At 34.8% G+C, this 23,748-nt stretch overlaps 1 protein-coding gene across 1 annotated transcript in view; it reads left to right on the top strand.

The window, feature by feature from the left end:
- NEGR1 (neuronal growth regulator 1) overlaps positions 1 to 23,748 on the top strand; it is an 861,650-nt gene that overhangs the window by 582,215 nt on the left and 255,687 nt on the right. Inside the window, exon 4 of the mRNA XM_021678114.1 lies at positions 1,374 to 1,505. Within this exon, the coding sequence (XP_021533789.1) occupies positions 1,374 to 1,505 (132 nt within the window). The remainder of the gene's footprint in view (positions 1 to 1,373; positions 1,506 to 23,748) is intronic.

The following is a 23,748-nucleotide window of genomic DNA, read 5'->3' as shown; positions in this document are numbered from 1 at the left end:
ATTAATCTCTAATGAAATGTCATATTTTCTGGACTTTCTATCATGTTATTTTTCTTTAATGATATAGTCAACAAATGTTCGTAGAGCCAATATTAAATATTGAATAAGATGTAGCCTTTTATATCAGAATTTTTTTTAAAGATTTCATTTATTCAGAGAGAGAGCACAAGCAGGGGGAGCAGCAGAGGTAGAAGGAGAAGCAGGCTTCCCACGGAGCAGGGAGCCCGATGCGGGACTCGATCCCAGGACCCTGGGATCATGACCTGAGCTGAAGGCAGACGCTTAACGACTGAGCCACCCAGGCACCCCTAAAATTGAATCTTCTTACTAGTTTTCTAACTTCTATAGCATTATGTAGTGTGGCAAGAGACTAGACTAAAAACAGAAATAAGGTTGACTTTTGAAAACAGACCATTTAATGGAATCATTGTATCATTTTCCAGTTCTCTTTGGTATGCATTGAAATGTGATTTTTCAAGACTTGTGTAAGAGTCGCCCCCCCAGCCCCAGAAATTACTCATTCTTCCTCCACCGCATCTGATAATCAGGATCCCTCCTGCCTGAGTCTCTGCTTTCAAATAAATCAGAATTCTATTATTTCAGAAAGGAGTACTTTTTTTCAAATTTCATTCATTTGCAAGTGTTTTTTTCATCTTTGATTATGTCCTTATATTTTTACTCTAATGCTATTTTTAGTCAAATAAGAATATTTTCCCTGGGATATTAAAAAATAAAGATAATTTAGTTTTTACCACCACTTAACTCTTAGTTTGAGAACCATATTTTTTCCTGAAGTTTATTGGATCGATTATATATAGTATATACAGTGTGCCTCCCTTAAAAAATTAATAATTTTGGAAACTGAAATGCAGCAATGGTTTAATGTATCTCTATACTCTTATCAAGCCATCTGGCTTGAAACCTTGAGAATGAGTATGAAATTTTCCCAAAAGAAAAGCAACATTTAGTTAGGTTAAGTGTCAGCTTGCTAGCTTACACTGTATAAAAGTCAATATGTACCAAGCCATATTAGTGAATTTCATCTACACTGCTAGAAGGTTGTTGAACTCAATTACAGAAATGTGTAGAGCTCTATTTGATGTGTGACGAGGTTAGGAGACTGCAATCAATTAAAAAGAACACATGTATATCCTGTTCAGGAGAAACAGTTGTTATAGTATCCCTTGTTCAGTTTCTGCTTTTTTCTCTGACTTTTCCTCTGAACATAGGAGAACAAAGGGTTTAATAATTCCCCAGTTTCATTTGGGATTGTTTTGTCAGCAGTATCTAATAGGAAGACATGAGATTGTTATTTTATTTGAATGAAGCCTCAGGCGGCTACAATTAAACATGCTATACTTTTTTTCTTGTAGCAAAACCATTTGAAAATGGACAATATTTAGACATTTATGGAATTACAAGGGACCAGGCTGGAGAATATGAATGCAGTGCGGAAAATGATGTGTCATTCCCAGACGTGAAAAAAGTAAAAGTTGTCGTAAACTGTAAGTCCTGTAATCTTTTGTCAACATAACTTTAGTGAAAAGATAAATATCTGAAATACACTGTGTGAATTTATGTTGCTTTTTTTAAGAGATGCTCTTATTGATAAAGACCACCTATTGATAGTGAAAGTGTGTTCATGTTAGAATATCGATCAAATTGTTTTATGTAACATTAGTTTTCCCAGGTAATGCCACAATAATTCAGTTTGATGTGCAGATGAAAACGTTTCCAATAGTGTTGTAGTCCCTGGAATTCTAAACTACGGTATCTCTGTCTCTAGAGTACTGTAGACACATGGCATTTTCTTTGTTCTCGTGAGTTTCACCTGGAGTATGTTCTGATTAAATTTAAGTGTGAAACTCCCAATCAAACTCGATGGAAATTAAATATGCTGGTCTGTACTCAAGGAGAAGAGCTGTTGTGGTGATATTTCTATTACTTGGGTTATTTAATTCTATTTGGTTTGAAAAATATTGAGAAAATGAATCAAGAATTTTCCCATGAGCATCATTATTAGGGAGTTAGAATAATAAGAGATACCTGCAGAACTACGAATGCCATTAAGTTACACCCTCTCTACATGCATCTCAAACACTGATATAAGATGTTTTTCACTAACATCCTATTTTATATCTTATGATCCCAATAGCAGTGACTGAAATAGTCTGTACTCTTCAAAAACACCCCGTTATTAGTCTTTCAAAAGTTTTCACATTGTTTAACTTACTCAAATAGGATACTTTTTGGATAACAGTATTTTACTAAAGGTGTTTATAAGCTACAGCTTCCAATTTTTTTTCATTCCACTTATATACCTTTCTGTATATGGCCATTGCTAGTAATATACATATCATAAGGAGAAGGAATTGTTCCAAATATATTCCAAAATGCTTAAACTAAGTAGTTTTTTTTCCATATTAATATGAATCTGTCAATTTCATGGGCGAAAAAGTAACTATGGAAACACACCTGGCAATGGAGTGTCTGCCAGGGCAAATCATTGCCATCAACTAATATTTGTGACTAATCTATATATTTGGGGTTGAACTATCTCTTTGAGACTGAACAAATGTTCATATTACTGGATCAAGAGGCAGTTTCTGGGGTAGAGTTTCTCATATTCTGTAGACAAACTTTAGCAGATTCACCCAAGAGGCTCACCAAAAATGGAAATCAACTCAACTAAATCAGAATTTATGGGGTATATGACCTGGAAATCTACATCTATAATAAGTTTCTACTGATTCTCGGGACTCATGTTGCAGGGGGCTACTACTGCTCATCCCTCTGGAACTCGCTGAAATAAGAGATAATAAGCAAGTAAAAATTCCTGATTATTTTATCACTAACTGTATTTATCTGAATAGGAGTCTACTGATTTTATTGTTGGAGGGTTGGAAAAAGATGTAAAGAAGTAATATTTTTAGCAGTAAACACTAAGAAATGAAAAGGTAGAGTCAAACTCTCAGATAAGCAAGGCACCCCCCCCCAGTAATGCAGCCCCTCCAGCCCCCAGCCCCAATACATCTCTAAAACAATGTCTCTAATAGGGATAGAATCAAAAACCCAGCTGTTGTATGGGTTTGGGTCCATGCTCCATGTATAAGCCATAATTTCCTTTGTATTCACACTTTCTCTTTCATCCTTTTTATCCTTCTGTCTTTAATTCCTTGTCACTTATCATTTAATCAGATCCTCTTTTTTTCCCTGGAAAAATGGGAACCTGAGACAGAAAAGTCAACTAAGGAGGCAGACATGTGAGAGAAACTGAGAAGAAAAATATACCAACCAAATGAGTCAACATCTAAAGGATCTGGGTGGAGAAGAGAATCTACTTATAAAGCAGAAGGACAGAAACTGGGGAAACAAAATGTCAAGAACTGTGAAAGATCTGCCACAGTTTCATGGATGCTGACAGAAAACAGAGACAAAGGGCCGTTTGTTACTTACAGTGATAGCAGTAGCCAGAGTATCGTCATATTTTTTGCATCAGGTCCCCAAGCTCCAGTTACTACAGGGTGATATGATGAGGGCTAGGTGAAACGTATACACACAGTGGGTTTATGTCATAGCTGAAGCTCCCTGAGCTTAGGAAATTCATTTTTTTTTTTATAATGGCAGGAAGCAAACCTGCCCTTTGCTGCAGAGGGAGAACTTACCTTTATTATACTGGACTGTAAACAAACCTGCTGTTTGCTCCGTGGGGAAAACTACTTCTGTCTTTCAAGAATGTTCACTCTACAAACATTCTCAAAAAGATAGGAACAAAAGCAAGTGTTCAGTGTCTCTGCTTCCAAGATGTGCAGAAACAGGAGAAACTTATGGCGAATTATCTCTCAACACAGGACAGGAGCACGAAAGTTTGAAGCAGAGCCTAGAGATATTCCATTAGCTGAAAGGGATGCTTCAGTGGCCTTTGTAGGGTGCCAAAAACCTAAGAAGAGGTAGGAAAGAAGACTTTGTTAATCGACTTTAATTAAAGAAGGAAAACAGGTAGGAAAAGAAGAAAAGTTAAAAAAAAAAAGTTAAGGAGGTGCTTTTTAAATTATAGCTACAGGGGTGCCTGGGTGGCTTAGTTGGTTGACCGTAGGACTCTTGATTTCCACGCAGGTCATGATCTCAGGGTGGGCTCCAAGCACAGCAGGGAGTCTACTTGGGATTCTTTCTCTTCCTTTCCCTCTGCCCCTCCCCCCTCCACACACTCTCTCTCTCTTTCTCTCTCTAAAATAAATAAATAAATCTTAAAAAAATAAATTATAACTACAGACTATCTTTTTTAAGAATTAATTTCAGTTAGATAAAGTACAGTCATAAATGGAAATATTGGTGCTAACATTATATTAACATAGCTCACATCTTTTTAAAAAGTGAACCCAACAGGACTTTTTAATGATTTTAAACAGTTTTGTCTTCTGCTCTTTCCCAAATTATACCTTTAATAGCTCACCTTTCCCTAAATATGCCATGAAGAATTGTGTTTAATATTGATTGGCTAATTAAATTTACACCTGTGGAATCAATATTTTATGTAAGTGATGAGTTCTGTTCAGACTTCTGGTCAAGACCTAAATTTTGCCTTAGTTTGGAATGGTTATGTCACACAGATAACAGTGATTTTTAAGCCATGTAAGTGTATAAGTGTATGCCTATATATGTTCCTGGTTGTGAAGAGGTTTGGAAAATGTTAATTTTGTGAATTTGTCCCTTTAAAAATAAAAAATCGAGCCCTATCTATGGATTTTACTGAACTGATTTCCCAAAGGAAATTAGCCAAAGCCTACTGAATAAACTTCAGTTTGTCAAATCCCAAAATTGAGCACAGTGGTCTATGTTACCAGCATGGAACTGCACATCTCCTGATAACATGATGATTCCCTGAAGACAGAATCGTGCCAAGTTGAAGGCAGAGCTTCTTTTCACTGTTATTAATCAATATGATGTGCATATAGAATTGCAGTAGCTTTGTGAGTTATAATTTGAAGAGAAACTTTGTCCCTTTTCCCAAATGGGGTTCAAGATGAAATGTAATAAATTTTCATAAGCTCTGGTAGATTCGGTTATGTGGTAAGTTAATTTGAGAAAGAGATTTAGGTTCCCTTCAAGTTAGAAATGTTTAATATTTTATTTATATAAAATGTCTGACATATCATATATATATATATATATATATACACACACACACATATATATAAACCACATGCATACAATAAATAACCTATTTGCCACATACTTTTTACCTATAGCACTTTGATGTGGATTTCTATTCAATTTAATTAAACAGCAATTTAGTGGAATGATTAATATAATTGACTTATATAGGTTGGGCGAGTTGTTTGATTGAATAAATCAGCAAATTTTGAATTATTTACAGAAAGTCTTACTATAGATAGGAAGAAGTTTATAGGATAGTAAGATTCTATGCAAAGCTTGTTTCTGAGTAGGGAGATTTTATAGGTGATTATTCTCCTTCTCTTTTGTATATTTTCTTTTATTCTTTTATATATACATATAAATTTATATTTGTATTATATATACATATAATACATATAAATGTATATTTGTATTTATATTTATGTAAACATATATATATACACATCTACATACATATACATGTAAGTATGTGTACAATTTTCTTGTCAAATTGAAAACAAACAAAAACAATAAAAAGGAGTTGTGAACTTTATCATAACCCGATCTTGAGAGATTAAAACGCATACACACACAAAACAAGAAAGAACAAATTTTTAACTAGTTGAATAGCTAAGCCAGAGGGAGCTAGTGGATTAGAGTTGAACAGACTCTCTGTTTTAATTGCATCTGGATTCCATTCATAGAAGCAGCCTAGAAGATTCTAGTCCCATAATTTTAATTGTTAACTAAAAATGGAAGAATGAATGAGTTCCAGAAAGCTAATAGGTTCAACTGAATTGGGAAAGACAGAAACCTATGAAAATCTGGTTTGGAAACGAGAGACCAGAGTCTAGAAAATCAGCAGTGTTGACCCATTGGAAGCCAAAGCTAGAATCTGGAAAATTTAGAAAGTATCAAAGACTAATAAAATAATGTAGATCTCTCTAGGGAAGCAGGATCCCAGGTATTAGAAATCAGGAAAGCCTGTAAGACCTAGCCCTTCAAAATGAATGTGTCAGGAGAAGGAGTGGGTTCTCTGATCTTGTGACAGGCTGTTTGTTCTACATACTATTTATGTGTATTCTTTCAGTTAGTAGTAACTCTGGATAATAGTGGGCCTTATGGTTAGATATTACTTATTTGAAAGCCTGTTGTATAATTTAATGGGTTTTCAGACCTTGGGAAACCACTTTACCACTATGAGTCTCAATTTTCAATTCTGTAATTTAGGGCAATAATACATAATTATCAAGGTTTGGGTAAGGATTAAATGAAATGATGTACATATATGGTGTCTGGCTCATTGTAGGCAGTTGAAAAAATCTCTCTCTCTCTCTTTCTCTCTGGATATATTTACTCTAGAATGTAAGCTCTATGCAGTAAGGGATTTTCCTTTCCTTTTACAATGATGTGTTCTTATCACATAGTACATCACCCGGTCCATAGGAGGCACCCCCCAAAATAGTCGTTGATTGAGCGAATTATTAAAAAGATTGGTGTTCTCCTAGTGAACCATTCTACTAGACAGAAGAAAAAAAATACTATGTTTGCTCCACGATTCCATTTTTTCTTCCAGGACAATAAGTAAATAGTATGTTGAGTGATTTACTTCCAATACAATTTTTTAACCAAATTTTTCAGGTGGATTTAATAAAGATAACCTGACATTTATAGAGTGCTTTCACCCAAATAGAGGAAAGACTAATTTCATTTTTTTGCAGATAAGAAAATTGAGGTTCAAGGAGATTAAAACATTTAATAACTTCCCTTATTTTCAAGAACAAAACAGACATGAACAAAAGAAGGATAATTAACCAGAAAAAAATAGAGTCAACCAGATTAAGGTAAAAGAGATCTAGACATTATTTCGATTTTCACTCGTGACAGTCAGATTTTATATTGATTATTTTATTTGGTATCAGAAATTGTTTTGCACACACAATTTCTAGTAAAATAGAATTGAATTTTCTTCCTATGGTCAAACAGTAAAGATATTTTTGGGTGTACTGTGAACTAAGTTTTCATCCAATAAATCATAGGCACATATTTGTGCATTATTTTGCATCTTATACATATTCATTTATGCAAATGTGCACTTTATCTTCCAATATAACTAGCTCCAAACATGTGGGAAAGAATGTACCAATTAGTGTAACTTAGTACAATTGTATCAAAGCTTGAAATGAGGGGCCACTGGGGAGAGGGAGGAGGAGGAGGAAGCTTTCTAGGGAAATGACCAGTTTTTTTAGTCTATTCATAAGTTATCTCCAAAACCTTGGAAGTTAGGCAGACATCTCAGACTTAAGACTGTAAGAAATTGCAGATGACAGACAAGTACATATCACCTCAAATAAAGAGAAAATCCCAGCATTCAGAGTTGGAATGGGTAAGATACTATTGTGGAACCAGAAGAAAAATGAGTATTATTTGAATTCCTAATTACCACGTTAGCTTTTATTTCTGTCTCCATTTTATGCCTCTACCTTTACTTTACATTTACCTCATCTTTCACATTTGCTTATGATTTAGGCTACTGTCCCGTACTTTATGTTTTATTATAAGCTAGTTAACATTTATCTGAAACAAGGCAGAGCATAAAAAATGCATATTGTTGTCCGTTAAATAAAGTACTAATTCATATGCCATTTCTAGAGTAATAATGAAGCACTTCAGTAAATCTGCATTGATAGATATATTTATTTACATATTTACTTATTGCTTACCATGACATTATCAAGGTTTTAGGGCCTGGGATATTGGTCTTGAAGGAAAGGAGAAAGATAAGAGAGACACATAGTTATAGTGTGGTAAGTGCTTTGATAAACCATCATTAAGTACTACACAAGGCTATCAGAAAGGCACAAGATGCAGCCTTGGGGTATCATGGAAGGCTTCTAAGAGGCCTGATCCTGATGAAATCTGAGGATAAAATGGAATTGGACAGATTTTTTTTTTTTTAAAGAAAATCAAGGAAAGGGAAGTCTCACACAGAAACAGCAGTTTTTGCTTAGTCCTGTAGGAGTCAGGCACAAGACACTGCTTGGTCTGGTGGCTGCAGTGAGCTGGCAGAGACCAGAAAAGGGAATATGAAGGAGGGTGGGTACCTAAGAGGGAAGATTAGATAAGAGTGGATGAATTGTCATAGGCAGATATAGATCCAGCTTCACAATCAAAGAATAGCTATGAGATGATGGAGGTATTCAGAGATACATTTAAATATTAAGAAATATATTTAAATATTTTTATTTCCTACATCTACAGAGTATACTTGGATGATTCCTGTTTTGTCATGGCAAAGGCAAAACAAAGACTTTAAATAACAACTCTAGCTAACAGAGATATGAGGAACAAAGAAATCTGAAGGAAAAATCCCTATAGGTATTGAGCATTGAATATGAGAAACATATGGATAATCACCCAGAAAACATATTTTTTTTCAGAAAACATATTTTTAAATAAAACTTTTCTCCTCAATAGAACAACATAAAAATCTAAGAATTTGGGGCGCCTGGGTGGCTCAGTTGGTTAAGCGACTGCCTTCGGCTCAGGTCATGATCCTGGAGTCCCGGGATCGAGTCCCGCATCGGGCTCCCTGCTCGGCGAGGAGCCTGCTTCTCTCTCTGACCCTCCCCCCTCTCATGTACTCTCTCTCATTCTCGCTCTCTCAAATAAATAAATAAAATCTTAAAAAAAAAAAAAAATCTAAGAATTAAACCTGTTCTTTTCACTTTCGGACTTCCATGGCGTAAAAAGTTCAGATTTAATTCTATGGCTTATATAATTCCTCAGTTGAAGTAAAACTATGTTATTAAACATGCAGTTAAGGAATACATGATTTCTTCTATTGAAGGAGGCATAATTGGTCCTTTGTTTTAAATCTTAGACATACACTTCAATTAATGACTAGTGTGCCAAGACTATTTTTACTTAATGAGGCTATTTTTACTTAATGAGTGTGCTTCCCAATTTAACTTAAATGTATTCTCCCATACTTTTATCTTAGTATTGAGAGTTTTAGTATTAAGGGTCTATGACTGATCTTTTACCCTTTTGTTCATGGAAAATCAAAGTGCATCTGCAGTAAGCAACTGTGCATATTTTTATTATTCCTCTTTTTTTCCTGAAAGTGAAAGATGGAACAATATCCTTGCTTTAATACCCAAGCAAAACTTTTTGCTAGACGAGTCTGTTTATTTTATTTTGTTTACAGCTATTTCTAAGTTGGCATTTATCAGTTCAAAAAATATATATATATATATAAAATAATAGGTATAATAGAGTTTGATTATCAACTAGGAGTAAGAGAGCAATTTCTAACAGGATGGAAATGCTCTGGGTTGAAAATGATTTCATGCCAAAGTGATGAAAAGTGGTGACAATCAGGAAAGGGACAAATATATACACACACTTACATGTGTATTCTCTGACATACTCATTAAGGTTTTGGGGTCTTTTCCCTCTCATTAAGATTAAACTTTGCAGGAACTGTCAAGTATTTTTAAGTCTGTTGTTGAACATATTTGTATTTTGTGTATATGTATGTGTATGTGAAGGGAGTGAAAGGGGAGTGATTAATATGGTAGAAATAGTATAAATAAAGGGAATATAGGGGCATCTCAGTGGCTCAGTTGGTTAAGCCTCGACTCTTGATTTTGACTCAGGTCATGATTTCAGGGTGTTCAGGCTCTGCACTCAGCATAGAGTCTGCTTGAGTTTCTCTCTCCCTCTCCACCATGCTCATGCGCACTCTCTCTCTCTCTCAAATAAATACATAAATAAATAAATAAATCTTAAAAAAAAAAAAGTAGTAGAGTCGTGGGAGACAAATTTGGAACTAAAGGAACCAAATCGTGGGGAAACTTGCTTTGCACACTGGAGGGAGCATGTTCTGCCACATGCCTCCACTCATTCCTTTTCTTCCTTTTCATGTTCTTTCTCACTTGCTTTCTCACCATCATTCACACATTACTACTCTTTCTCATTATCTTTATTTTTATTTTTTGGTTTCCTCCCCTCTCTTTCCCATTATTTCTACCCATATATATAATCATAATAAACCAGTTTTTGAAAGAACTTCTCATGTATATAATAGAAATCAGCAATGAATCGTATTTAATCATCTTGGAAACATTTTAAATACATAGATTCCTGAATCTATGTCCTTTTTTGCTTAGTCCTGTAGGAGTCAGGCACAAGACACTGCTTGGTCTGGTGGCTGCAGTGAGCTGGCAGAGACCAGAAAAGGGAATATGAAGGAGGGTGGGTACCTAAGAGGGAAGATTAGATAAGAGTGGATGAATTCCCCATACTCAGTTTTTCACTCTATATTATATTTACCTAAAAGCAAGTGTGTAAAAACTTTTTTTTTTAATTTACATTTATGTTTGGAGATTAACAAAATGAGTGTGAGACAGAAAGGCAGAAGATATGAATTCTGTTTTTTAACTCAGTTACTTAACTGATCATATTAAGTTTGGACGGAGAATTTAAACTTCTACCTGTTGATCCCCCTATTTGTAAAATGAGGGAATCATATCTCTATGACATCCACTAATTCCAAAATTCTGATATGTTTCTTTAATCCAAGTATCCAGATTGTAGGGACTGCATGGATTCAATTCCCAGCAGGCAGGGAACAAAGGCTAAAAGCAACCATTTGGCTTCAGTGTCAAATATTCTAGAGAATCTCATCATTTTACTTTGTGAATTCTTTGAGAAGGTATGAACTTTGAGACGTTGTTCTCTCATGCGCTGTTGTCAAATTCAGGCAAACTTGTTTTTCTTTTACTCTAAAATTTTAATTTTGTGTAAAGAATCAGTACAACAATGGAGAAATAAACTTCAGAGAATTTCAAAATAAGGATTCTTTATGCAACGGAGTGTGATAAAGGCTAACGGAAATAGGATTTGGAATTAAACATGATTTCTAATCCCTGCTCAGTCACTTTGGAGTATTGGGAAAATTAGTTAACCTCTCTGGGGCAGTTTCCTTACATAAAAAATGAGATAATTACACTTACCTTAAAGATTTGTTCTGAGGTTTAAGTGTTATATGTAAAACAATAAAGTGGATAGCACAAGACAAACAACTTTCTGTACTGGAAATATTTGTGTGTAGCATTGGTCACGTCACCCTATATGTCTACATATGTACCTCACTCTGTGGCCTCTGTGGCCTGTCAGCACTTTCAGGAGGGACACTCCTCTTACTCACCTTTGTGGTTCAGGTAGTATAGCACAGTGGTTAGAAGGGCAGGCTCTGGGGCTGGTCACCCTGGCTTTGAATTCTAGCTCTGCCGCTTATTGCTACTATGTGAGCTTGGTCAAATTATTAAGCTTTGTGTATGTCAGTATCTTCAACTATTAAGTGGGGGGTGGGGGAGACCTGGGTGGCTCAGCGGTTAAGCGTCTGCCCTGGGCTCAGGTCATGATCCCAGGGCCCTGGGATCGAGCCCCACGTCGGGCTCCCTGCTCGGCGGGCTCCCTGCTTCTCCCTCTCCCTCTGCTGCTCCCCCTGCTTGTGCTCTCTCGCTCTTGCTCTCTCCCTCTCTTTCTCTGTCAAATAAATAAATAAATAAATTCTTAAAAAAAAAAAAGTGGAGGGGTATAAGTATTATCCCAGTTAATATATGAAAAGTTTTAGTGTACGTTATTACTCCCAATACTCAGCACAGTGTCTGGTAGTAAATGTCTGTTCGAATGAATGAATGAATGAATGGACACATGGAATTCTGTAGGTGATAATAACTGTAAAATCACCCTGGCTCCCTCATCCTATGGATCTATGCATGTGGGTTCAGACGGCTGTGGAAATTAGATCATAGAGTTTACAGAAGTACTCAGAAAGGAATCCTGAAATCCTGATTCTAGGTCTGAGGTTATTTCATTATACCCTCCTGACTTTATGTAAATCAAAATGGAATTTAATTATTTTCAGTAAACTGTGTAAACCCCAGAGACTTTCCGAAAGATAGTATACTCTGAAGGGTAAGGAGACAGGATTGCTGTGTGCAATGAGGGAAAGATTTGAATAACCAGAATAGGCACAGGTGTTAGCTGTCAGAATGGCTGCCACTGAAATCAAGTGAAGAACTGAGAAAATTAGGATTCTCAGTGAATAGATAAAACAATCACAATAAATAATCCTGAGGAATGATGCTACACTTAAAATAAGTTTGTTCACATATTGTCTGAAATGAGAGCTTTTGTTTAATAGTGAGTGTAATGAAGGCTCAGTGTCATGTAGGCTGTCTTCTTGCTGCTACACAGTAAGGTTAACAGCAGTGCAAAAAACAAGCAAATAAAAACAAAACCAAAAATAAGGGGGCGTAGGGGAAGCCCACCACCATGCTGGGGACATGAAACAGCTATGGTTTTCATAGATAAAATGAATGCAGATAAAGCTTTATTTAGTACACTCTGTCGTTTCATGTTTAAAATTTACTGCCCTGCTCTTATAGCCGTAAGATCATAGTTCATTCAGTTTAGCAAAAAGTTAAAAGTGGTTTGGTGGCAATTAATATCTTATGCCCAGTTCTCAGTGTCTCAGAGTTAAGAGTTAAGAATTTGGGTAAAATTTCTAAGTTTTTATATAACATAATGAAACATATAAGCTTAATGCGTATTAATTCTTTTCTGTAATAAATCATACTTTCTTCCTAGTCTAAACAAATCAGCATTCTGTACCTAGAACAGATATTGAGAATGTTTCCGCATTTAGTGCAACCAGCTAGTGTACATTTCCATGATAGGGCGGAGGGGGTGTATCAGTAATTAGGTGAAGTTCACAAATGTTCTGCTTGTTAATGCTGTTTCATACTTGTGAACATACTGGTTTTGCAAACCCTTCTATTGTTCTTTGTGGATATCAAAAGCTCTCTGAAGCTCAAGGCAATTCACGTGCAGATGCAATCTTTGCTAAAGCCTCTCATGAGCTGTTCTGCACAGCCCCACAGGAAATAGATGAATCTGATGATTTATGAATTTTTTTGGAGGCAAGTTATGTAACTCCAAGAGTCCATTGTCCTGATAAAATTTTCTAGATTGCCCATGTGATAGAAATTTCAAGCTATTTATCAAAATCTGTTTTTATATCCTTCCTGCATCCGCTGCTTGCCTTACAGTGTCTAGCCTGCATAGGGGTTAGTTCTGGCACTGTGACTGCCTTCCAGTGAGCGAAATATGAGCAGATGTGCCCTGGGCCCCTTGCAGGCTTGGTTTATAACAACTTCCCATGCATTCTTCCTTGCTTGTTCCACTTTCTGGCTAACAGGGATAGTAACCCTCAGGGTGACCTTGACAGATTCCTGTTGAAGAGAACAAAGCTACCATTATATCGAGCCCCCGATTGATTGTATGCAGAAGGCTACCCTACCGGCTTCGCTTATTTCACTCTTAATCTTTCACTGATCTGAAACATTATGGACTATTAGATGAGTGAGAATTAAACTTTTTTTGTTGACTCACTGCAAGTTTCGGTCTGTTTGTTACTAGACTTTAGCCTCTCCTAATACATTCAAGTCTATAGGCTCAAATTCTCTGTATAGAGTAGGACGTTTTGAATTATATCTTTCTTTAAAAAAATCTAGCCCAGAAGCAATGATTAAAAGCTCCCTGAGAAGAGTAAGGAGATAATGGATCTCTCTTTCTTCCAAGGTGAAGCATAGCCAACTGAATTTATATTTGCAAATTTTGTCAGTCATGGTGAGAAAAAATAATCTATGAATATCATGCCTTTAAGGCTTCATATCACTTTGCTCAAAAAATACAGTTAGAATTAAAATAGCATACGGCCATCAACCTCTGACATGAACTTTCCCGAAAAAATATGACTTGAAGACAAAGAAAAAAACAATTGCTGCAACGCCTCTGAAACCTAAAACAGACCCAAAGCCAATCTTCAGAAGGAATTTCAACAAATAAAAAACTCAGAGAGTTAGGAAAAAGCAAGCAAGCAAACAAACGAACAAAACAAAACCACAATGATGTACCTAGCTTAGTTTCAAAGAAGAAACAGCCTTGCCTGCCTGAAAGAAAACAGAGAATTTTCTCTCTCTCAGTTTCTACTTCTTGGCTCAGAAACTTCCAGAATCTACAAAGGCAGAAATGGACAATTTCCCCTCTGTATATGGCTGCAAATTTGAAGGCAGTCAGAGTATTAGTCCCTTATTTTCATCCTACCCTCCTTTAGCCACTGGTCCATTGCATTTCAATGGGTATGTTTTTACAATTCAAAAGTTTATATGTAGGACAGAAAAAAAATGAGAAGAGTACTAGAACCAGACCATGTTTCACTGGCTCCAAATACTATAGTATCAGGGACTAGAGGTAGAGGAGGAACTAAAGTAGATCTTGTAAATTATATTTGGTTCATCCTGCTAGACACAGGAAGGAGGAGGATAGCTGTGACCATAGGCATGCTCTGCACTTTGGCCTAGGAAATGCATCCAAGCAGAAATCAGGAAGACAACGAACCAGTGGAGCACTTAAACTATGACCTGTCTGCTAGGAAGCATCAGTTCAAATCAAATCAGAACTTTGCACATTAAGAGATCCGCAGTTGGGGGTGGGGTGGGGAGCTAAGCAAATTCTCAAATATGCACTAGAGCAAGAAAAAAAAAAGCACATTTAAAAATAAAACTTGAAGATGAATATACTATTTAAATGATTGGCCACAGCAAAAGGGAGAAAATGTTAGAATATGTTTTTAACATATTTAACATGAAACAAGAAGACATTTCCTCCACAAAAATGGTACCACAAAATTATAAAGAGAGAAGAGGCTGAGATGAAGAGACAAGAGGAAAAACAATAAGGTGCATTATAAAGATGACCAACTGTGATGCAAAGAAAGCTGGTGACGTTATTTCCTACCATCAACCACGCCAGATGTGTAGAAAAACCCCTCCTAGGGACGCCTGGGTGGCTCAGTCAGTTAAGCGGCTGCCTTCGGCCCGGGTCATGATCCCAGGGTCCTGGGATTGAGTCCCACATCAGGCTCCTTGCTCAGCAGGGAGCCTGCTTCTCCCTCTCTCTCCTTCTGCTTGTGCTCTCTCTGTCAAATAAATAAAATCTTTGAAAAGAAAAGAAAAACCCCTCCTAGCATTAAACACCTAAAATTGCTAGAAGCTAGATAGAATGTGAAAATATGTCCTTTACAGCATGGCTAAGCTTATAGCAATATAAGAAACACAAATTAGAAGTCTAAAAATGCCCAAAACTGCTATTCTGTGGGGCAAGGTAGCCCTGACCAGCTACTCTCTGAAGGTGTGGAATCTGGTTTTCACTTGACAATCCTAGGATTCTGGATACAAAAACTAGGCCCCCATTTGGTATGGGAACTCACATTAGTGACACTCTGTGTCATAAAGGGGGGGGCAATAAAAGGGTGACCCACAAACAAAGAGTTATCCTGCTATTCCTGTCCCCATCTTGAAACAGGGCGATGAGGCAAGGGAAGACAATTGTAGGAAAGAAAATTATTTCTGAGAATTCCTATAAGGTTCTCTCATGTAGATTTGGGGCTAGATTCATACTACCTGTATGTAAGAAATGCTAAGTAGAAAAGTTAGTGTAATATAGATCTAGGGTGACTGGCCCCTTAGAAGCTAACAGAAGAAAAAACAATATTCTCTGTAGAAAACAGTTTAAATACAGGCCTCAAAAATTTTTATAAGTGATATTCAAGAAACATTAAATCTCAATCAAAAATCCAGTGCACAAAAGGGAGAGGAAGCCACTAACAGAAAAACAACAAACTACAAAGTTAGATAATACAAATATTGGAAATATCCCAAATAGAATAATAACATGTTAATATACTTAAAGAAATGAAAAGAGCATTAAAATATTATGAAAGAATATGAAGTTATCCAAATTGATCAAACATTTCTATATGAAATATCTTAGCAAGCCAGAGATATATTTAGCTGACAAAGGGCACCTATGAAAAACTACAGCAAGTATCATACACGTAGATGAAATGTAAATATATTTCCTTTAAAATCAGCTAAGACAAGGACGACCCCTTTCATTACTTTTCCTAGCCAGCCTGGGACAATAAGACCAAGAAAAAATTAGCAGTAAATGTATTTGACAAGAAGAATTAAAAATGGCATTATTCCAAGATGATGTCATCACCTATATGCCAAATCCAGAAGGACGTATAGATAATAGAATAAATAAGAGTTTATCACGATAAGTAGATATAAAATCAATATACCAAATTAAATTGTATTGCTGTAACCCAGCAAAAAGAGTAAATCCAATTAGGAAAAACAATAATACTTAGAATATCAACAAAATATAAATGTATTGAGGACAAACTTAACAAAATATACATAAAAATTACTTAAATACATTAAAGAGGACCTACTTAAATGGAGAGGCATAACATACTCAGAGATGTTTTAAAGATGTCATTACCCTCAAAACAAAACACAGATTCATTAGAATTTGACTAAAAATCAAGCTCAGGTTTTCATGAAACTTCGTAAGTTAACTATAAAATTGACATTGATAACATAAAAAAATTCTAAAGAAAAAAATCAAATCAGGTGGGCGATATACACCATCAGCTATCACAATATAACTATATAACTATATATATTATATATAAAACTATATATACATGATACTGTATATAGTTATATATACATGATATTATGAAACAGTGCAACAATAGACAAATATAAAACTAAAACAAAACAGAGAGCCCTCTAACAGATCCATGAGTATACAGAATTCTGATAAATGAAAGAGAAGATATTGCAGATCAGTAGGGAGAAAAATAAACCTTTAAATAAATGGCTTGGGAGCAATTAGTTTTCATGAATAAAAAACAAAAGGAAATGAAACTCTACCTCACAACATAAACAAAATCACTTCCAGATAAATTGAGGATGTAATTATGAAAGGCAAATCATTAAAAACCTCTAAAACACAATGTAGGAGACTATCTATCTGACCCTTGGTAGGGAAACTTTCATTAACCTAAACAGGAAAATGAAAACTATAAAGACAATGACATATTTCATATCATATTAAAATAAACATTTTTTTTTATGAAAGAGAACAAAGTGGAAAGCCACAAACTGAGAGAGGTATTGAAATACATAAAGCCAACAAGGATTAAATATGTAGAAAATATTAAGAACATTTATATAAAAAAATCAAGAAATCCTATAATATATGAAAAGATACATGATAGGCACTTCACAGAAGAGGAAAGTCTAGTGGATCATAAACATATAATAAGATGTCCAATGTCATTTTTGTTACGATGTAAATATAAATTAAAACCATAATCACGCATCATTTCACATGAACAGATTAGCAACAATATAAATTTTAACATATGTTTTTGTGAGAATATAGTATAAAAAAACTCTCACATGCTGTTGAGGAAAACATAAATTGGAACAATAACTTAGGAAAACAATTTCATATCACTACTAAAGTTGATCATGTACGTACTCTATGACCTGGCAATTTCTATGTGGGGTACATTCCCTGCATATGGATACATGTAAATCTGAGGCTATGTACCCGAATGTTTATAGAGGCATTCTTTCTAATAGCAACAAAACTAAAAACAAGCCAAATGCTCATCAACACTAAATTGTTCATCAACACTATAATAGACTTATTTATGTAAATGCAAATAAATATATAATATCTACATGAATCAGTCTGGATGAATCCCAAAAATATAGTACTAAACTAAAGAAAAAATAGAAAAAGATACACAATATGAGATTGTTGATATAAAGTTCAGAAATAAGCTAAACAAAGTAATATATTGTTTAGGGGTGATTGTTTACATAGGTGAATATACCCGCCACAGGTTTGTGTAGCTTACAATTGTTAGGCTAACATTAACAGCACAATAGAATCAAAATTCTGACAATTGTCTTTGAAACCAGCTAAGTAGAGATCTAATAATTCCACACAATGCTATAAACAATATTTCATAAATTCCTTCAAAAAAGTTTGACATTCAAATCTATGTAATATAAATATAGGATTTAAATGAAAAAGGTCAGGTATGAAAACTGTGATCATACTCTGTAAACAGAGGAGGTGGCAGAGATGTTGAGGGAAATGGAAGAATGGAGAGCACAGTGGTTAGGGAGGCAAGAGGATTCATAGAGAGGCAAGAAAGCATGTTAAATGTCATCTGTCATTTGTCAGAGAGAGTGACATTTAATTATTTAATCTAAGAAACGTAAGTAATATTTTTATATTTTTTTTATTTTTTTTAAAGATTTTATTTATTTATTTGAGAGAGAGAGAATAAGAGACAGAGAGCATGAGAGGGAGGAGGGTCAGAGGGAGAAGCAGACTCCCTGCCGAGCAGGGAGCCCGATGAGGGACTCGATCCCGGGACTCCAGGATCATGACCTGAGCTGAAGGCAGTTGCTTAACCAACTGAGCCACCCAGGCGCCCCGAAACGTAAGTAATATTTTTAAAGACTAAAAGTAAGCCCCAATAAAAAATACATACAGAAAACGTGAGTGAAAATCTCTTCCACATAGTAAAATGGAAAGGGATATCATTGAAGCATAAAAATTTAAACTTACAGAAGAGAGCAAATGAAAGCATCAGTTACAATAATTAATATGATTAATATGATGAGTTATCCTATCAAAAGGAAAACAATATGAGGTTCGTATTTAAAAACACTAATGTTAAGAACACCTGGGTGGTACAGTCAGTTAAGCATCCAACTCTTGATTTTGGCTCAGGTCATGATCCCAGGGTCATGAGATTGAGCCCTACATCAGGCTCCATGCTCAGCAGGGAGTCTGCTTGAGATTCTCTTTCTCCCTCTCCCTCTGCCCCTTCACCCCCCACTCACATGCTTTCTCTCTCTCTCTCTCTAAAATAAGTAAATAAATCTTAAAAAAAAAACTTTAAAAAACTGTTTACTATATACTAATACAATAAGCAATGATATATTGCTTACATAAGGCAAATCTAAAGCAAAATAATAAAAATATTAAAGAATGGATAAAGATTTCTTAAAGCAAACAAAGGAAATGAAAAGAGGAACAAAATAATTTTAAAATATTAATTGAGGGAGTGCAGTACACAGTCTAAGAAGTTTTCCTCATGAGTTTGGAACTGAGAAAAATATTCAGGAGTTTGACATATGGAAAGCCTACCCTTTTTATCTACAGTATGGACAAGAATCAATGAGTCCTTTGGGAAGGATGACTCTAAACAAAGAAGGTGACTAATAGAACATGACTAAGTCCACCTTCCAATTCAACATTCCATTAGCTCACTCTTCCTCCCATGGGCATGGTGAGGCTGGGCAGGAGAATTACAGTAACAAAGACCCAACACATGGAACGATGAGGCCAGGGAAATGGAAGTTCCTTCCTAACAATCCATACCAGTAAAGAACCTGTATCAGTCAAATAATATAGAATATACACATGTTTATATACATACATATATATAAAAATCTGTGTGTACACATATATATAGATGTGTATGTATGTATATACATATATATCATCTTCTTAGGAAAAAAAGCAGAGGAATATTTAGAAATTTACAAATGCTTGGAAAAATTTTATTTAAAAGTTGCCAAATCATGTATAAATGAATAAGAAAATAAAGAATTTTAATGATAATATTAACAATGTTGAATTAATATACATATTGGATTGTGCACCCTGAAAGAACAAGCTATGTTTCAGGGCAGCCACAGAATTTTTATAAATAGGATTTATCTAGCAGACCACAAAAATTCTCAATAAATCTCCAAAAGCAGAAATTGTATAGGTCATATTTTCTAATCCAACTTCAATAGCAAATGTTTAAATCTTCAAACCACAATGCCTAGATTCCAAACTTCTGGAAAAAAAAAAAATCTTTAATTTTTTTTGGTGCCTATATAAAAAATAGCAAGAACAAGTACATAATATAGCAAAACAGACCAGATGCAAGAAAAACTATACTCAGAAGCAACTTTATAAGTTTAATAGCTTTTAATTATGAAAAAACAGTTAAAAACAGAGCTACCCTATGACCCAGCAATTGCAATACTGGGTATTTACCTCAAAGATACAGATGTAGTTAAAAGAAGGGGCACATGCACCCCAATGTTCATAGCAGCAATGTCTACAATAGCCAAACTGTGGAAAGAGCCGAGATACCCTTCAACAGACAAACGGATAAAGAAGATGTGGTCCATATATACAATGGAATATTACTCAGCCATCACAGAGGATGAATACCCAACTTTTACATCAACATGGATGGGACTGGAGGAGATTATGCTAAGTGAAATAAGTCAAACAGAGAAAGTCAATTATCATGTGGTTTCACTTATTTGTGGAACATAAGGAATAGCATGGAGAACATTAGGAGAAGGAAGGGAAAAATGAAGGGGGGGAATCAGAGGGAGAGATAAATCATGAGAGACTATGAACTCTGAAAAACAAACTGAGGGTTTTGGGGGGGGGGATGGGTTAGCCTGGTGATGGGTATTAAAGAGGGCACGTATTGCATGGAGTACTGGGTGTTATATGGAAACAATGAATCATGGAACACTACATCAAAAACTAATGATGTACTATATGGTGACTAACATAACATAATTAAATAAATAAATAAATAAATAAATAAATAAATAAATAAATGGAAAGAATGCAAGCAAATTAAGCAAGTTATCAGCATGAGAAGTTAAAAAATAAAACCTGAGGGAGATTTTTCCCTGTTAGAAGTGGGATAGCTAGCCAAGAACAACCCTCTAGACTAAAACAACTAGAATGCTGGATAAAATTTCAAAAGTGTGTTTTAAAATGCATCATCATAATTGACTGAAAGCAAAAATAAATGCTGAGCCCTAAAATTAATTGAAATGAGGACCACTAGAAGATAAAAAAGAAAAAGAAAATAAATTTGCAAAAGCTCCAGATACTGAATTTCAAAAATATAAGTCAAAATAAGCAAAAGTGAAGCTCAAATATGAGTAAGGAATGAGTAATTTTGAATTAAAATCTCACAGAACTTCCAGATATGAAAATTAGAATAAATACATTTAAAAACACCACAACCAGATACATGGGTTATATATAGCTAAAGAGAAAACTGGTGAATTGGAATAAAGGTCTGGAGAAATTATATAAAAGAGAAATTTTACAATTCAGAGATACCAAGTGATAGAATTTAAGAAAAAGATATGAAGAGTACAGCGTAAATGTCTAAAAGATATAAAATATAATTCATAAGGACATATTACAGAAAATGGGGAAAGGGGTAACAGACAATATTTTAAAAATGGCTTAGAATTTTTTCAGAATTATTGAAAAATACTGAAAAACCATAAGATCATTTTAATAGGTTCAAGAAAAAAATCAATAAAATTCAACATATATTTATCATATAAACTCAGTAAACTATGAAGAGAAGGGGACTTGGTAACCTGATGAGAGGCAAGTACAAAATTTTTACATCAAGCATCTTAATAATGAAAAATTATATGCTTTCCCTCTCAGATCAGGAAAAGGCTTGACTCTCAGCACCCATACTCAACATTTCAGCAGAGGTTCTTATTTATTGCAAAATACAAAGAAATAAAAGATACATGAAGTTAAAAGGAAAAACAAGCTCACCAAATTCCTTTTATCTGTGGATGATAACATATTCTATACTGTAAAGCCAAAAGAACCTACAAATAAGAGAGTTTATCAATGATAGGAATGATCTAGCAATATCAGAAACTAATTATTTTTAAAAATTCATTTATAATTGCAAATATATATAAAATTATATCTTAGGGAAAGATGTGTAAAGCTTTCAAGGAGAAAAATTACCAAGCTTATTGAAAGGCATCTAAGAGACTTTAAAATGAATAGACAGGTATGGCATATTGCAAATCTAGTGAACATATTAATCGTTCCCAAATAGATCTATAAATTAAATACAATTCCAATTGAGATCCCAACAGATATTTGTCAAACTTGGTAAGCTGATTTTAAAAATTGACATGGAGGAACAAAAAAAAAAACAAGAAGAATCAGGACAGTCCTAAAGAAGAAAACAAATTAGAAGTATACCATTAATATAATTTAGACAGTTTGGTGTTGATGGAAGGAAAGAAAAATAGAGTACTAACTAGAGTAGAGAGGCCAGAAACAACCTAATGGGTAAAAATTGCAGGACAGATCTATTTGATTTCCAAGCTTCTCCATGTAGCTTCCACAGTAATTTTTACAAAATACAATTTTTACGAAATACAAATCTCATACTGTCACTTTCCTGCTTAAAATTATTCTGCGGCTTACCATTCCTTTAGGATTGTGGCAATCCCTTGACACGGCATACTAGCTTCTTCTTGATCTGAACCTCTCCCTGCTTGCGCAGTATTCTCCCAGAACCCCATTCCTTATTCTTCTTAATGTGGTGTCTCACCCATTCAAAGTTACTCACATATCCTAAATTAACCATGTCTGAACACACCATCTTGAAAGCTTTCTTCTCTGCCATCCTACTGAAGCACCAATTTCTACTCTGCCCTCAATATTGTGCCTGGCACCCAATAACTAACTGTTGAATCAAATGTTCAACAGATAAGACAAAAATGGCACATTCCTGGCAGCCTGTTCACAGTGGAAGGAAATTCCCATACATGAGTGTTATATGAACTGAATTCTTTGATGTGGACATTATAGGAGACTTGCTCTCGGTGGACCTGACAAGCAGCTTTTAAGAGGATGTTATCAAATTGATGGTCAGTTACTAAGAATGCATTCAGAATTAAGCCGTGAAGATAAATTTTGAATAAACACTTCATTAGTTCCTGCATTATACCAATTTTGTTATAGAACAAATCACATTCTTACCATGCCATGTAATTGACTAATGAAATAGATGCTAGGCTTCAATATAATATAGGAGGAGGAAAAGCTTTTAATATGAATATTCATTTTAGCATATATCATAGCTGCTCAGCATTCCAAATACACATAAGAAAAGTATCTGTTTAAATTACTTTTATCCCCTTTTGATTACTTTTAACTAGACATAAACAGCTAATTCCCTTTCTTTATAGTATAAATATAATAATGTGTACACTTTTCATCACTTGTTTGCATAAATTGTTTTAGAGGTGTGTGCATTCTTTTCCTTTTATTACTGTACAACTCTATCAGTAAGCATCTGCATGTGCTCTGTGGGGGGAAAATTGTAATAGAATCTGAGGCTCAGTCCATATCAGGACACAAATTTTGAGGCCAATTTTCAAATGGACTTAAAATAGATAAGTTATAATCCAATTTCCTGTGACCAGTAAATCTTATTAGCATTTTCCATTACATTTTATAAGGCAAATGCTGATTTATGCTTGATAATCTTGATTTTTCCTTCACAACTTGAGTCTTAGATTAACAAGATTTTAATGTCATAGGAAGCTGGACTGCAAGTGAGATATACATTACTCCAGCCCCACTAATTTTCTCATTTGTAAATTATGTTTAAGGATATTACTAAGCACCAGAATCAGTGTGGTCATGCTGAGACAGTGAAGAATGAGACACACGCTCCGTGTAACAGGCTTTTATTTTAATTTATGTTAAATTGTCAAATCCTAAATTAAT

This window comes from Neomonachus schauinslandi, chromosome 4 (assembly GCF_002201575.2).
Source record: "Neomonachus schauinslandi chromosome 4, ASM220157v2, whole genome shotgun sequence".
NCBI lineage: Eukaryota > Metazoa > Chordata > Mammalia > Carnivora > Phocidae > Neomonachus > Neomonachus schauinslandi.
The sequence above is the reverse complement of the archived record's forward strand: the minus strand, read 5'-3'. Positions and strand labels throughout refer to the sequence as shown.